Consider the following 15,906-nt stretch of genomic DNA (forward strand, 5'->3'; position numbering starts at 1 on the left):
TCTGCACATCTACAAGAAGAACACCCAAATGCTACAACACTTGTTCCTTTCGAGTGATGGGAAGGGCAATCGTGTTAAATTGAAAAGAAGACATCCATCTTGAAGTGGGCGATACTGTAGCATTTTGTGTGTGTGAATAACAAATACCTAGAACAAAAAGATTTTCAAGATCAAAATCCTGATTATCTCTAGTTGTTTTTTGTTGATAGAGTCTAGAGCCTATCACAACGTTGCCTAGGGATTTTCCTCCAATTATTTCCATGATAACCTCTGCGTGTTTCTAAAATGGGCTCTTCCTAAATATCTGCAGCATTTCATGGAGGTGGCTCTAGTGTGTGCAGCTGGGTCAGGAAATCTTTGTTCCTGCGTGGTGTCAGAGTGCTGTACATAACGGTTTCCTGTGTACTACCTACTTTCAATTGCACAGTTACATGTACTTTGGGCTACAATAAAAATCTAGGGTTTACGGCAGTTGAAGAATTACCAGGTCTAATCTTGCTCCATTCTCTTTATTTTTATTACTTCTAGATGCCTTCCCAATTCAAATGATTGAAACGAGCCACACAGGCATGGACATTTACTGGCTTTTTCCTGAGAAGTTAAATTATGTTCACAACCTCTAGGTCAAAACTGAATGAGGTAATGGAGAGAGAGAATTCACTATTTGACTGAGTCAGGAAACCATTTTCTGGCTAGGCTTGATATAAGTGTTTTTTTCTTCAGGTAGAACCATGGACAATCAGCAATTATATGGCCAATTCTCCCCTCTGATACCTGAACTCTCATATGACATTTCTGCCAAGGGGTTGTCTAGTCTCTACCAGAGTATCTATAGGGGTAGGAAGCTGTTCCAACATTACCTATTCTTCTTCAGAATAGAATAATAGCAAAACAGATGAAACAGATACACAAACTTGCATTAGGCATGATTATGAACTGTAGCTAACTGTTCAAGAGTTCGCAGATTGTCATTTTGCTACTCAAAAGACTCCACCAGATTTGTTCCAAGTACCCCATGCCTTGTGCAAGGACTCAAGATGGGGAGACACAACTTTAAAATATGAATATTATGAATCATCGCTGAATAGCTGTGTGTGGTAGGGAGCAGCTAAGAAATCTTATAATCAATTATTGCAGTGACCCCAAAACAAAGGGGTTTCACTTTGAAGGTGCAATAAACAGTGTGCAGCAAGTCTTGAGAATTCAAGAGCATTGGTGGATGAACTGTGGGCTAACTGCCCTCTGTAACATTTGTCAATGTCAATGTAGGGGACAAGAGAATGACCTGAGTGGTCTGAGACTGCAGCCTGCTCTCCAGACATAATCAGAGGCAGGACACTCTACCTTGACTTTCTCCCTTTGGCTGGTCTGGAAGCACCGTAAATAACATTTTTATTTCTGATTTCTCCCAAGGTACTCAGACTGCTTCAGGGTTTAAAATTCCTACTTCATGGGGCGCCTGGGTGGCTCAGTCAGTTAAACGTATGACTTCAGCTCAGGTCATGATCTTGTGGTTCATGAATTTAAGCCCTGTGTAGGGCTCTGTGCTGACAGCCCAGAGCCTGCAGCCTGCTTCAGATTCTGGGTCTCCCTCTATCTGCCCCTCCCCTGCTTATGCTCTGTCTGCCTCTCTCTCAAAGAATAAATACACATTAAAAAAAATTAAAATTCCCACTTCAGAAGACCAACAAAGGCAACATATTGACTGGTGGATAATACTCTCAGAATTCAATTTACAAAGGATCAATTCCTCTGAAGGGACACAGTTATGTCTTTTTTTTTTTTTATTTTTTTGAACATATATATGAATAAATAGAACACACACATAAACTTTACAGACTCTGAATGATCATGTTAATTGAGATCCAGCTGATTCAGTTTTGGGTGCTATCTTCACCTCTGTGTTAAAATGGCAACGGTTATCAGTCTTTAACAGACAAAACTACGAGCAACGAACAAAAACAGAACAACAGAAAACCAACCTTTAAGTCAGTGTGTCTTTTTATACGGATGCCACTTTTTTCCGTATCTGTTTCAAAAGTATCAGATAGTGAACATTTAGTGGCTAGACAAGAGAGCAAATCTTCCTGCATAAACAGACTAGAAAGTCCTCGCCCACTGAGATTGTGAAGTGAAATCAACAGAAGTCTATTAAGTACTCAGGATATATCTGGTTGGCGTCAAACACCACAAAGATCTTTGGGTTCCAGGTATCATCCACACAGCTGTCGTATAAATTCACATAGCTCCCATCTTTGGAAGGAGGTCGCATGTATTTGGAGTCTCCATTTATGTAATCCCCAATTAGCACTCGAGCAAGAAACATAGATTTATACGTTCTGAACAGATGCCGCTGTTGCAGGCTGACGCCATGAATTTGGAATGTGTTTCCGTGCTTTATGTCATCTTTGCAGAAGCGACTGGAGTAGGCAGCATCTCTAGCAAAATAGGTTCCTTAAACAAAAAGGACCAGAAGAAGCCAAGATTACTATGAAGGATCTAGGAAACACAAGCAAAACACTCTAATTGTTAGGGGAACAGACACACAAATCGTGTAACAAAAGGAGATGTGCGATGTCCTCATCTGTGGATCTTTAAGGAAAGAATAGAAAGCCACGTACTGTGGACGGCCCCACAAATAGCTATGTTACACAGATCATTCTCCCACTTCCACCAAAACTTAGCTATCTGATTTCTATTTTCAAAAGAAAGCTTCTAGAGAGATCCAGTATGTAAGACAGATACAGACCGTTTCTGTGACTAAAAGTAAGGCAAGACCTGAGTTTTCTTTGCCTGAATCTCCCTTCCATTTCTATTTCCCTCCACTGCTTTCCTCAGCCCGCTGCCCTTACCCAGCATCCAGAGAGCTCTGAAGAGCACAGTGGGAACTACTGGTCTATGGAGATTATTTCAAAATCCAAGAAACTACATTTCTAGGATACAGAGTAACAAATCAATATTTCTGAAGATAATAACCACCCCACAACCACAAAAAGATCTCTGAAGAGTGCAACACTATTCACATCTAGACACTCTGGAAGTACAATTTCACACAGGTTCATTGCCTAAAAAGTCAATGAAGCATCAAATCTTCTGAAACAGTAGGCCTAGGAGACTGACATCATGAAGGGAATATTTACTCTAAAATATTTGGGAAACGAATCACAAAGTCTCAGATTACCCAGTGCTGAGGATTCAAGGTAACATTTTTCTAATCCTCTTACAGTGAGATCAATGGGATGCCCTTTTCAGTAGTTACTTTAAAAATTAATTTATTCTTTAAAAATGTAGCATATCTTGATCCTAAGTGGTAGCCAGCTCTCTAACTGGAGATAAGGTACAAAGTAAGGACCAGAAAAATAAACATTTACCCCTACCTTTTCTCCTCATCTCTCACCTTAATTTGCTTGAGTAGTAAGTATAAATTGATGACATTAGAAAAAAAGGTGAGGAATTCCCCCATTACTCCTTATTGCTCGTTAATATCCTTACCTATCATTTTCTAAAAAACAAAATGAACAAAAAAATACTAGTACCTAAACCTGGGCACAATGTGGTCAATTTATTTTATAGTTCTTTATAAATCTGACATAAAACAGTTTGGTATGCAGGCATACCTGTATAGGATTTATACATGGAAATTAAATGTAATGCAAAAATCAGCCAATACAGACATGCTGTCCCATCTGAATGACTGGGACTGGGGAGCTACTTAACCCGGTAGAAGTGTCAAAGTCTTACTTCCACCTTGTACATGCAGGAAGTGGCTTTTCTGTGGCTCAGAAACTTTGAGGGTGTGCCAGGAACCTAGTACAGTTTATCTTCTAACTTAATGACTATCAAACTCCTGAATTATAAAACAATCAGTTATCTCTAAAGGGACGAGATTCATTCCTAGGACTCAAACTGGGCTTGGAATTCTGATAATTACCTTTCCCAAAGACAGCACCATGTATACCATTTATTCTCCAATCGAAGTTATGAATGCAAATGGCTTCCACAAATTCACTGCTGGTCCCATGGAAGAGCATCTGTTCATTAATCTGAGGCACGCCTCGTTTTTTCTTGAGCTGAGCCTTTTTCCTAAGAACACAATACACATAGGCATAAGACACACAGAGAGACCATAAGTGGCATTTATTAGTTTTCAGAAGAGCCAAGTTCAATGAAAAAGGGCAAAACAGAAAACACTTCTTTAACATAAATCAAAGGTGGACAAAGCAGCTCTGGAAAAGAAATAATCCTGAATGCCCTTGGACACATAATCATCTTACCAAAAATTATTAGTTAAAACTGAGACTTAAGGTTGAAAATTATACCAAAACTATAGATATCCCAGATGATGCCCCATCATAGTCAAGCTAACAGAATGCCTAAGCCAGCCACGCTTTACAGATGCCTAAAAATGACACAATAAACAACTAAATAATATAAACTTCAGAGAGTCTTTACACATTGCATCCCTTGAGGAGGGACCATGCCTTAATCTTTTTATCTCCAGAGACTAGAAAATGCTGGTTGGATTGAACTGAATTTTGAATCATAGGGCTGGAAGGAATATTAACCAATCCAGTTCAACACACTTCCCAGTGGACAAATCTCTTCCAACACATAAAAAGATATGCAATGAAAGACTGACTGTAACAGTAAAAAAACAAACTAAAAACAGCCTAAAGCTCTTTCATAGAAAAATGAATAATTATATATACATACATTCAAATTAAAACAAACCAGATCTACATGTACTAACAGAGGCAACTCTTGTTGAAAAATAATGTTGAACATAAAAAGAATGCTGCAGAAAGAGATATACGACTCAATACTGTATGTTGTATACAAACACATATAGGTAGTAAAAAATATAAAAACATAGACGAGAAGGCAGAACACCAGCCTCAGGAGGAAAGCAGAACAGGATGGGGATGGGTGTTTATCCATCACTGTATCTGTAATGCTTCGTATCTTTAAAAAAGCCCAAATATGACACTCCTATATTTGTTGCACCATTATTTACAATAACTAAGATATGGAAGCAGCCCAAGTGTCCATTGATAGACAAATGGATAAAGAAGATGTGGTGTATACACACACACACACACACACACACAGTGTAATATTAAATAGCCATGAAAAAGAATCAGATCTTGCCATTTGCAACAACATGGATGGACCTAGAGGGTATTATGCTAAGTGAAATAAGTCAGACTGAGAAAGACAAATATGATCTCACTCATGTGTGGAATCTAAGAAAAACAAAGAAATAAACAAACAAAAAGCACAATCAGACCTATAAATACAGAGAACAAACTGATGCTTGCCAGAGGGCAGGAGGTTAGTGGGGGCTGGGTAAAATGGGTGAACAGGAGACGGCGATACAGGCTTCCAGTCATGGAATGAATAAGTCACGGGAATAAAAGACACAGGATAGTGAATATGGCCAATGATATTGTAACAGCCTCAAGTGGCAACAGATGATAGCTACACTTGTGGTGGGCAGAGCATTAGGCATAGAGACGTTGAATCGCCATGCTGTACACCTGAAACTATTGTAACACTATATATCAACTATACTCAAATAAAAATAAACAAATAAGAACAAATAAATATAGAACTAAAAAGTCAGGGAGATCAAATGCACAGCACAGGGAGTATAGTCAATAATCCTGTGATAACACTATGGTGACCGATGGGGCATATGCGCATTGAGCGAGTCATGTGTAGAATTGTTGAATCACTATGTTGGACACCTGAAACTAATACAACACTGTGTGTCAACTAAACTTCATTAATACAAATAAATTTTTAAAATACATTAAAAAATGAAAAAACACATATACAAAGATGAAGAAAATATTAAAAGATGTAACAGGTATCAAAATGTTAAAATCTCACTGGCAGGTACAAGGGTGTCCATGAACTAACTGTAGCATTTCCATTTTTTAAATATTTCATTAAAAAAATTCCCTCCACTCATTATATCTCTGATAAATAGCTAATTAACATCTGCCTCAATTCATTCCGGTACACGCTTTGCAAGACAGCACAACTCTCTGTGATCAGCTAGAATGGTTAGGAAGTACGTGCCCCCAACACTGAACCAGAATCTGCCTTCTTGTTAATGTTCACTGATTGGTTCCAATAATTCTCTCCCAAGCACAGAACAATTCCAGTCACTCTTACGCACAACTCTGCGATTATCCACAACATAACCACTGACTTAGGCTTTCTACTCAAGGTTAAAGATCCATTCCATCCATTCCCATTCTCAGAGTATGGCTTCCACACCTTGTTCTATCCTGGACAGCCTTTAGTTGACAAGAATCTATTGGATACCTTCTAATTTATAAATGTTGGTAAGAAATAGAAAAAGACTCCAGATACCATCAGCCAGCACTGGCTCTACTGCCACACCACTGCATTCATTTTGGAGCAGTGGCATGAATTTGTAGTCACTCAAAACAATTCTGGGGGCGCCTGAGTAGCTCAGTCGGTTAAGCGTCCGACTTCAGCTCAGGTCATGATCTCACGGTTTGTTGGTTCGAGCCCCGCGTCGGGTTCTGTGCTGACAGCTCAGAGCCTGGAGCCTGCTTCAGATTCTGTGTCTCCCCCTTTCTCCGACCCTCCCCTGCTCATGCTGTCTCTCTCTCAGAAATAAATAAAACATTAAATTTTTTTTTAAAAAAACAACAATAAAACCATAATTCTGTACTCAGAAACCCCAAGACTTTCTCAAACCGGATCTCTTTTTGGCTTGCTATATTTGTACAACTCATTTATAAACCTAATGTAGTAGATTCATTTTGATTAAACTTAATCTTGATATAGTAATTTTAAAAAATACATAATTGATAAACAACATGCAGCTTAGTGACTACGTGGGGGAAAGATACTTGCATTTAAATGACAGGAATGGTGGGGCGCCTGATGGCTCAGTTGGCTGAGCGTCCAACTTTTGATTTCGGCTGAGGTCGTGATCTCACAGTGAGTTGGAGACTCACATGGCGCAGAGACTGCTTGGGAGTCTCTCTGCCCTTCCCCCACTCGTTCTCTCTCCATCTCTCTCTCTCTCTCACATTAAATAAACTTTTGAAAATGAGAGAAATGGAAATGGTCTTTCTCAAGAGTCATTTGGCAATATAGTATCAAAACTTCAAGGGCATCTGGGTGGCTCAGTCAGTTAAGTGTCTGACTCTTGATTTCAGCTCAGGTCATGATCTCGTGGTTTCATGAGTTCAAGCCTTGCATCAGGCTCTACGCTCTCTTTCCCTCTCTCTCTGCCCCTCCCCCTCTTGCTGTCTCTGTCTCTCTCAAAATAAATAAATAAAATCTAAAAAAAATTTTCAGTGTATATGCTTTGATCTACTGGTGATGGTGTTTCAGATCATGAAGCATGATGTTAGAAGGATATGCATGAAACAAATACTCACTTCAGAAAAATCCAGCATGTTTTTGCTATGAACAGATTTGCTGACTTTCTTTTTTAGACCTTTAGGTACTGCCTTTTTTCCCCTTTTTTAATGATGCACATTTGTTGCTGTTCTAAGCAAGGAAAAAAATCTTTTTTTTTTTTTTAAAAAGATAATTTGTTTTGACTGCTTCAATTTTCCAAGGTCTTTCTACTTGCAATTCATTTACACAATAAGCTACCCTTTCTAGTTTTAAAGCTTTCGCAAGCCTTTTACATTTCTATCCAAATTATCGACTGAAATGTTGAAGGTCTCAAGAAGAAAGCATGCATGCCACTCAAGTTACTCTCTGCCCAAGACTTTTAATTGGGTATTAGTTTTTCTCTTCGAACTACCACTGGAATACATTTCTCTATCTTGCCTCCAGCATAAGAACTTCTGTCAACCATTTTGCAGAAATCAAGTTACACTGTCTAAGGGGCTCAGCCATCTACCACTATGACAGTCCTCTTAGTTTGCTGAGCACTAGTGAATTTGTACTCTTTTTCCCCAAGTAAATATTTGTTTAGTGTACATCTTCCTAAGGTCAAGCTTCACCATCAGTAATGCCTAGAATCCACTCCAAAATCAGGATAATCACTCATTACTATTTCTCTGACAAACATCAAAATAATTTCTGATTTGAAAATTTACTTGAGTCTCTCTTAGTGTGGGCATTGAAAATCTGCTCAGTCACCGGATTGGACGTGGCATATAGACCAGTTGAAGGCAGAGTGGGAGGGGGTGGGCAAAGCTTTGCATTCCCACAGCATAATTTATTCTAGTGCCAACTAATAAGGCACCCATGAAATGTGCAGCCTCACATACTATGACCTTAGGGTTCAGGAAAGGCTCATATTGAGCCCTAGGACCTCTTGGGCTGCAGCTAAACCTTCAGGGAATATTGTAGGACTCAAACTATGCTAAGCTCTTCACTACTGAAGAAAATCACACAACCATTCCAATGGCTCTACTACAAACTCGTCCATGCTCAACCTCCTGACTACCTTTCTACCTTCTTCTCTAACTACTCATCTTCATTTTCATTTTCATTTTATGGTGCAATTGCCTGGCTCCTTGTCTAAGTTATGGTCCTGTACACTGCTATGTCCCACGTGTGCCTCAGAAAGTGCACGTCATAAAGTAAGTGCTCTGACATATTTGTTAGAAGAAAGGAGGAAAATTAAAAAAAAAAGAAAAGAAAAGGAAAAAGGACTGGGCGACATGGAAATGGATGCCTGATGGACTTGTGTGGGCCTCACTGCCTGCACAATCAGTCATAGGTTACATGACAATGAGATTGACTAGGATTTTAGTTCTTAATGGAGATGTCAAAATAACAGATTGTCCTTACAATGAGACCCAGTATTTTCTAATGTCACAGCAGGTGACAGTTTCATTCACCTTCACAGATTTTTATAGGCTCACATTCCATAAAATCATGAGAGGCATAGGCAGAGAGATACTATTTCCAGTGAAATTCTTAGTATATACAATGTTTAAACATGGGGATTCACTGGTACATTTTTACCACTAAGATTGAGTGGAGACAACTCAAATTATGAGTTCAGTTATAACTGAACTCCATTTCAGAGGCTTGATTATGAATAGTGAATTAAGTTTTCATCAGACCATTTAAGAAAAACTTACTATATTCACTGAGAGAATAAAAATAAAGGGGAGAGAGGCCTCTATCTTCCTCAACAAAAGAAATTTCATCTCAACAAGACATAATAAAACCTTCTACACTCAGTTAAATTCATTACTGTCAGAAATAAAGTTGGCTTGGTCCAAAGACTCAAGACTATAAAGAATACAAGCTGAAAGCCCTTATTTTTCAGTAATGGGCTTTATTTTTAGCTTAAGTGTATACTGAGCAATCCAATGGCTCATTTACACCCTAAATTAAGTAGTCAACTGAGATTTTAAATCTACTACCTAAACTTTAGACCTAGCAGGACATTTGAAAGTATAGTCAACAATGTCCTTCAAAACAAAATAATCAAATGACTAGAGGCAAGATAGTGTGATTGCTTTTTTAAAAAATTCAACAATGTTGGGGTGCCTGGGTGGCTCAGGCGGTTAAGCAACTAAATTTTGATTTGGGCTCAGGTCATCATCTAATGATGGTGGGATCAAGCCCCGAGTCAGGCTGTAGGCTGGGTGTGGAACCTGCTTGGGATTGTCTCTCCGCTGCCCTCAGCCCCTCTCTCATTGGCACACGCGCCCTCCCTCTCTCTAAAAAATAAAAATAAATAAGTAAAAAATAAATAAATGAGTTCAACAATGTTTCCAGTGACTTCCAATTCCACATACAGGTCTGCATCACCAAAGTAATGTCAACAAAACTAACGAGCTCCCTACATTCCCTTCTAATGCAGATTTCAGCCAGGATGCACAGCTCTGCACCTGCAAAGCAGAGAGGGTCTTTGCCCTCCGAGGTGGGCTCACAGGGCTGGAAGTGAACTTGACCTTCACCTCCAGGGCAGCTCTGTGTCACTCCCCGAGAGTGCTGAGGAGCGCTGACAGACAGGGTCGAGATACCGCCAAGAGAAAAACACAGCACAACTCCACAGTTGGAGCGACACCTGAGGGGCAGTCCGGTTAGACATCTGAGCTTCGCTATCTCTAAGACTACGAAGGTCTTAGAGGCCAAAGAGAGGGTTCAGATTGGACACTGTCTCACCTGCAGAAGAACTCCCACAAGTCCAGATTTTGAATTCTCTGAATTCTTTTAATTCTGTGGCGATCCATTGTTTTCCCAAAGAGACTAGCAACTTCATTATACTCATGTGTTTGATTGTGCAAAGGAATAAGCTGGAAAAAGAAGTTTGCATAGTTTTACTGGGGCCCTTTCCACTCTTCTGCAGTGGGGTTCATCAGCTCTGCTCTTACCTGATAGGGCACGTCACTGTTCACATTCTCCCAGTGTGGGGGCATGGGGATAGCCTCGTTTTCACAGATATAACTTTACACAGCAAAAGACAAGACAAAATATTAGAAGTTGATAATAATTATTGTCAGTGCTTTAGTTTCACCTTTTCTCCAAAGCTGAATTTTCACATTTGGGACATTGTGACAAAAGCAATGAAATGAAGCTCTAGGTTCTTCACTTTCTAATATTTACTCCATGTCTCCTGGGTACTACTTTTTTAGGTGCAGAATTGACAACTTGGGTGGAAAACATCCAATCTTAAATAACATCAAAATTTCAAAAACAGTTGTTTAATGCTGTCATTTTGTTGTTGTTGTTGTTGTTTTTAATTGTCAGAATTCCTTTAAAATGTAAGGAGGATTTTAGATAAAGGAAAGGAATTTCCAAGAAGAAATGAAACTCTCTATTTAAAAACAAAACAAAACCCTCTAAAAGATTGATACTGCCTATCAAATAAAACCCAAACCTCTCAGCCATGCATGCAATGTCTTTCAAGCTCTAAGTCAAACCTAAGCCATTCTCTGCTTACTGCCCTCTCTTCCTCATACACAGCCTGCGTTGATTCACGCAGTTAAGCCAGCGAAGCTTTGAAAACCTGCCCACCACACTGAAGCCACTGGATGGGAGCACAGAAAAAGAGTAAGTTGGAGGGCTTAATGGCAAAAGGCTAAAAAGGACATACTAGTCCTCCCTGGGGACTGAAGGTTACTAGAAAAAAGTCATAAATTTCAAGCCTATCTTTAGCTTAATTTCTAAGGCTCATTTTAATTTTTGAAAAGATCCTACAATCAGATGATTTGAAAATTCACACCTATAAAGAAGCAAACAGTGAAAAGTGTCCAATTTTCAACCTTTGCCCTAACTCCAAGTAATCAGCTTTGTTTTTGTTCTTTAGTCTTTGGGGTATTCTTCCTGACTTTTTTAGGTTCACACAAGCCAAATTCCCCCACATACAAATGGCAGCATAAAACTTATGGGACTGTTTTGCAGCCATTTTCTCCCCCAACTTAATATGTTCTTAAAGATCTTTCTGCATCAGTAGATGGAGAGTAACCTCATTCCCAGTCCCTACCACAGAACCTGGCCCATGGTAAACACACAATACCTACTGGTTGAATGAATGAGTGCAATCTATTTTGCAGATGCAGAGAATTCCATGGTATGGACATACCATAATTTGTGTAACAAGCCCCTTGTTGATGGTATTTAGTGTGTCTCTGACTTTTTGCTACTGTTAAGAATGCTGCAAAACCACAAGTTGACCTTCTGCCATTTTATCTGTCTACTAGTGTACCTGTAAGAGGACATCTGTGAAATGGAAATTTTAGGATTCTGACAGATACTAGGATTCTGACAGATACTGCCCAAATGCCCTCTCTGAAGGTTATGCTCATTAACATCATTACCACCAGAAAGGTAGAGAATCCCTACTTCCCCACCTCTCCAAAAAGGTACATTATCAAACTGAATTTATGACAATCTGCTAATAAAAAACTGTCTGGTGTAATTTGTGTTTCTCTGATTCTGTGTGAGGCCAGATGTTTCTAATGAGTTGCTGGTCTTCTATTCAGAAATTTCTAGGAGTACTTCATATATTACAGAGATGAGCCCTTTACAATAATAAGCAATGATACTTCTCCCAGTTGTTGCTTTTTTTGTTTTTGTTTTTTTTACTTTGCCTGGAGTAAATTTTAGCTATGGGAAAGGTTTTTATTTTTTGACTTTTTAAAAAAATTTTTATGTAGAGCATAGCCTTAAATAATTGTAATTTCCTGGCCGGTAGGAAATGTGAGCTATTCACCTTGTGTGTAATACACACTTGATATATTCCTGCCATGAATAATTAAACATTTCTGTATCAGCACCCACTTACCTGCATCACTCTAACACTGCCTAACTGTTCTCCTCTGCTATTACCTTGCTTATTGTCCTCCATTCTGGTTAATTCTCTCCCTCTCCTGTCTTTGTTCTGGTTTGTATTGTCTGTGACAGAAAAGTGTTCAGCCCCATAGTATTGTGGCTTCTCCCCACCAAAGTATACCAGAAATAATAAGGTACAATTACAACAACATTTTCCATTATTATGTCCCATTTTTCTCCTAGATTAAATATCCTTGGACACTAAGCAATTCCTTTATTACATTCCTTGTGCCAAAGAATAAAGATATGATGTGGTGGTAAGAAAATAATATCCTCCACATTCCATAGAAGTCCTAGTCTAGGGCATTTGTTATAGAAGTACTTGAATAACTTTTAAATCAGGATGCAAAAATATGAGCCAAAAGCCTTAAGAAACAAACTGATAGAAACTTAAAGCATTTCTTTCCTTCTTGACCCCTTGTTTCAAAATATCTCATTAGAAAGAGCAAAGGGGTATCTCCAATTCACATGCTCCTATTTTTTTTCTTTTCTGTTTCATTTTATGTTCTTTGAACAGCAATATTTGCTTGAGGGATCATGACAAAAAGCAGGAGGTATACTCTCAAAGATTTCCCCCTTCAATTTCATTCACAGGAATAATAAACACTTACTTTCTTCTGGCATCTACAGCTCTCTTTTAGAGCTGTGTACCACCAGAGAAAGCAAACAGGACAATGTGCGACCCAGACCCAGAAGTAGAGGGCTATGCTGCCATCCCACTGAGCTCGCACCTTCTTTAGGTCTCCTGTGGTCATTACAGATTTGGAATCATTCCTGGGAGCTGCCCAGTGGGGATAAGTGGAGGGAGAGAAAAAGGGGGCAACTGCCTAGAAGCTATAACTAGCCCATATCACTGGATGGCTCTGTCAGAGTATTTGCAAGTTAATTCAAACCTACTTCAGCAAGCTATTTTAAGGATTTATAGCAGAGACCATATGGCGTTCTGTAACCATCTTAAAGAAATGAAAAATGTGTACATAGAAGAGGAAATGAAGAGGAGAACAGGAAAGGCAACAAGGGCAGACAATCATCATACTGTATTTCATCAACTAACGCAAAATCCAGTCATGAAAAGATCAACATCAAGGTCATTAAATAACCTACCCAAACATTTTCAGTCTATTTGTTCCTCTATCAAATACTAAAAAAGAGGAGGAAAGCCCACTCTTTCCACCCCTATTCTCTTTACAATACCTGAAAGCACTGATAGAAAAGGGGGCTCTTTTTATTAAGCGCTGTTTTCCGGTGATGAGATTCATTTGCTTCATTTCTGTAGGCAAAGACAAAGATATTAGATAAGCGGTGGGAACAGACTGTGCTATACATAGTCACAAAGATGTGTAGCCACAGCACGTGGTGATCCGGAACCATGGCACTTGGGGAGGCGCTGACGAGCACAGTGTATCAAGGACACTTTACCACCCATGTATTTATCACAACATAGGAGTGCTATTCAGGGAGCACGGCTTCATCGTGAGGTCTAAGCTCACACACAGGATGCTAGGCTCAGACCGCTCAGTATGCAGGGTCCACACCTTTCTGGAGCACACTTAGCTTAAGCTGATGCTATGGTATAAGAGTTCCCAACTTAGGAAAATGAAGAGTACTAGAAAGAGAATAAAATTATAGTACTGAACCTTCTGGTTGGTTTATGAAATGGGAAGTGTACTTTGATTGCTCCAAAATTTTTGGGAATGATTAAAAGATAATTACCACTATAAAACCGAAAGAACTGACAGAATTTCAAAAATTGGTACATTTTTGGTCTTCTCGGAATCATATACCAAAACCAACGACAGAAAACCTAACTAGGCTAAATACGTGCTTTTTTCAAAAGGTTCTAGTGAGATGAGACTGATAACTAACTGGAGGTGTCATTTTCTTCTCCCTTCTGTGCCTCAGCTGTGCCAATGTTACCAGATCCATGTCTTCGTTCCCACAAAGTTTAGTACAAAGGCTTACTTTGAGATGCCAGTCAGTATATCTTATCTAATTGGCATCATTCCATTCCAAAATAAAGAGCTTTGCCCATCCAGGCAAATGCTATAAAATATAAAGTATGCCCTGCCCTTTCTGGATTCTCTAAGGTTCCGCACACACACCGGCATCACCGCTATGCAGGAAAAAGCAAGATCATGTCAGCACAAGGAGCAAAGCCTGCAGTGTCTTCTACCACCTCATTCTGAGTTTCCTCTTCACCATTTTTACCAAGAGCACCTTAGTCAGCTTATGGCAGAGCAGCTGGAGCTAATTTTGCAAATAGTACATTCGAAATGCTGATGCCTATACCTTTGATGCAGCATCATCATATAGAGGGGCTGGTGAAATTAAATTATTAAATGTGACTCCTATTCTTTGATAAAGATATTTTAACAAACTGCATGGTCTGAGAGAAAGCTCTCCCCAAAATATAGTTTTAATTAGCAAATATTCTTTCAGAAACATGTGGCTTGCTGAGTTAAATGTGTTGATTAATTTCATCCTCTACACGAAGCCTGATGTGTGTGCATATCACTATGTCTTAGTATTGCTTCAAATTGGCACTTGTGCACAAGATGTCTGAAAGATCTAAGGGATACCTTCTGTCTAGACTGCAACAAAAAGATAAATGTCAGGGCCCCTTAAAGGCAGCCTATTTAGCTAATGTCATAAAAAAGCAGTTATGGTTAGTTGCGAGGAAGAATATAATGGTTTGAACTCTTGAGAATTAAAAAAAAAAACTCTGGGGGGACAATAATCATTAGAGATTTGGTTGCATCAACCTCTTACTGGACAAATCCCATTCACCATTTCTGGGCCTTAGCTCATCCAAGGTAATTTCCTAAGGTGTCACCACCTTACCACACCACACCACAACCCTGTCATAAAGACACAACTCATAGAAACTGGGAGGGAACAGCTAGATGACTGAGCCATGTAGCAGCCAAAATATGCTTTGTTAAGAAAGCCTTCCCGGAGCACCATGCTGGCTCAGTCAGTAGAGCATGTGACTCTTGACCTTGGAGTTGTAAGTTGGAGCCCCACGTTGGGTGTAGAGGTTACTTAAAAAAAAAACCTTAAAAAAAAAAAAAAAGCTTTCCCTTCTAGATCTTGTATGCCTCTTTGCCACAAACAGCTAAAACCAACAGCTTGAAACTAAAAGAGTTGAATCCAACCGTTTTATGGGATACTTAAAACCATGCCTATAGATCATGGATGAAATCCAAAGTAGGGCTGATTTCCAGATTAGCTAGCTGCTCTGTGAAAGAGCCAATGAAATCAGAAAATGGCAAAAGGCAACATCCATTAAAGAAACTGTTTTCTGGCAAAGACACTAAGAGATGGGTTGTTCAGGTGAACTTTGGCCTTAAAACTATCACCAGCTACCTATGACTCTGTCACCTAACTTCTCAGATGGATCCTTAAAATGAAAAGGTCCCCAGCTATTTCAAAAGGCTAATAGGATGATGAACAAAACAACAGCTAAAAAAGTGTTTCGTGTTCCTTAGGGGAGAAGAGTTACATAAGTTCAAAAGATACGACAATCTCTACATACGTTAGTATCTATAAGCATACAAATACTCCTTTATAAAAGGTAATGTTGTGCAAGAAGATTTAAAATCTTGA

At 39.1% G+C, this 15,906-nt stretch overlaps 1 protein-coding gene across 3 annotated transcripts in view; it reads right to left on the reverse strand.

The window, feature by feature from the left end:
- Positions 1–1,983: 1,983 nt before the first annotated feature.
- Positions 1,984–15,906, reverse strand: part of PARP11 (poly(ADP-ribose) polymerase family member 11) — a 43,740-nt gene continuing 29,817 nt past the window's right edge. For all 3 annotated transcript variants that reach the window (XM_039236369.1, XM_039236368.1, XM_039236370.1), the window contains 5 exons: positions 13,495–13,570; positions 10,341–10,413; positions 10,132–10,262; positions 3,932–4,083; positions 1,984–2,454 (listed from right to left, as the gene is read on the reverse strand). In XM_039236369.1, coding sequence (XP_039092300.1) covers positions 2,138–2,454; positions 3,932–4,083; positions 10,132–10,262; positions 10,341–10,413; positions 13,495–13,570 — 749 coding nt within the window. In that variant the 3' untranslated portion in view covers positions 1,984–2,137. The remainder of the gene's footprint in view (positions 2,455–3,931; positions 4,084–10,131; positions 10,263–10,340; positions 10,414–13,494; positions 13,571–15,906) is intronic.

Source organism: Hyaena hyaena, unplaced genomic scaffold (genome assembly GCF_003009895.1).
Source record: "Hyaena hyaena isolate Hyena2069 unplaced genomic scaffold, ASM300989v1 scaffold_108, whole genome shotgun sequence".
Taxonomy (NCBI): Eukaryota; Metazoa; Chordata; class Mammalia; order Carnivora; family Hyaenidae; genus Hyaena; species Hyaena hyaena.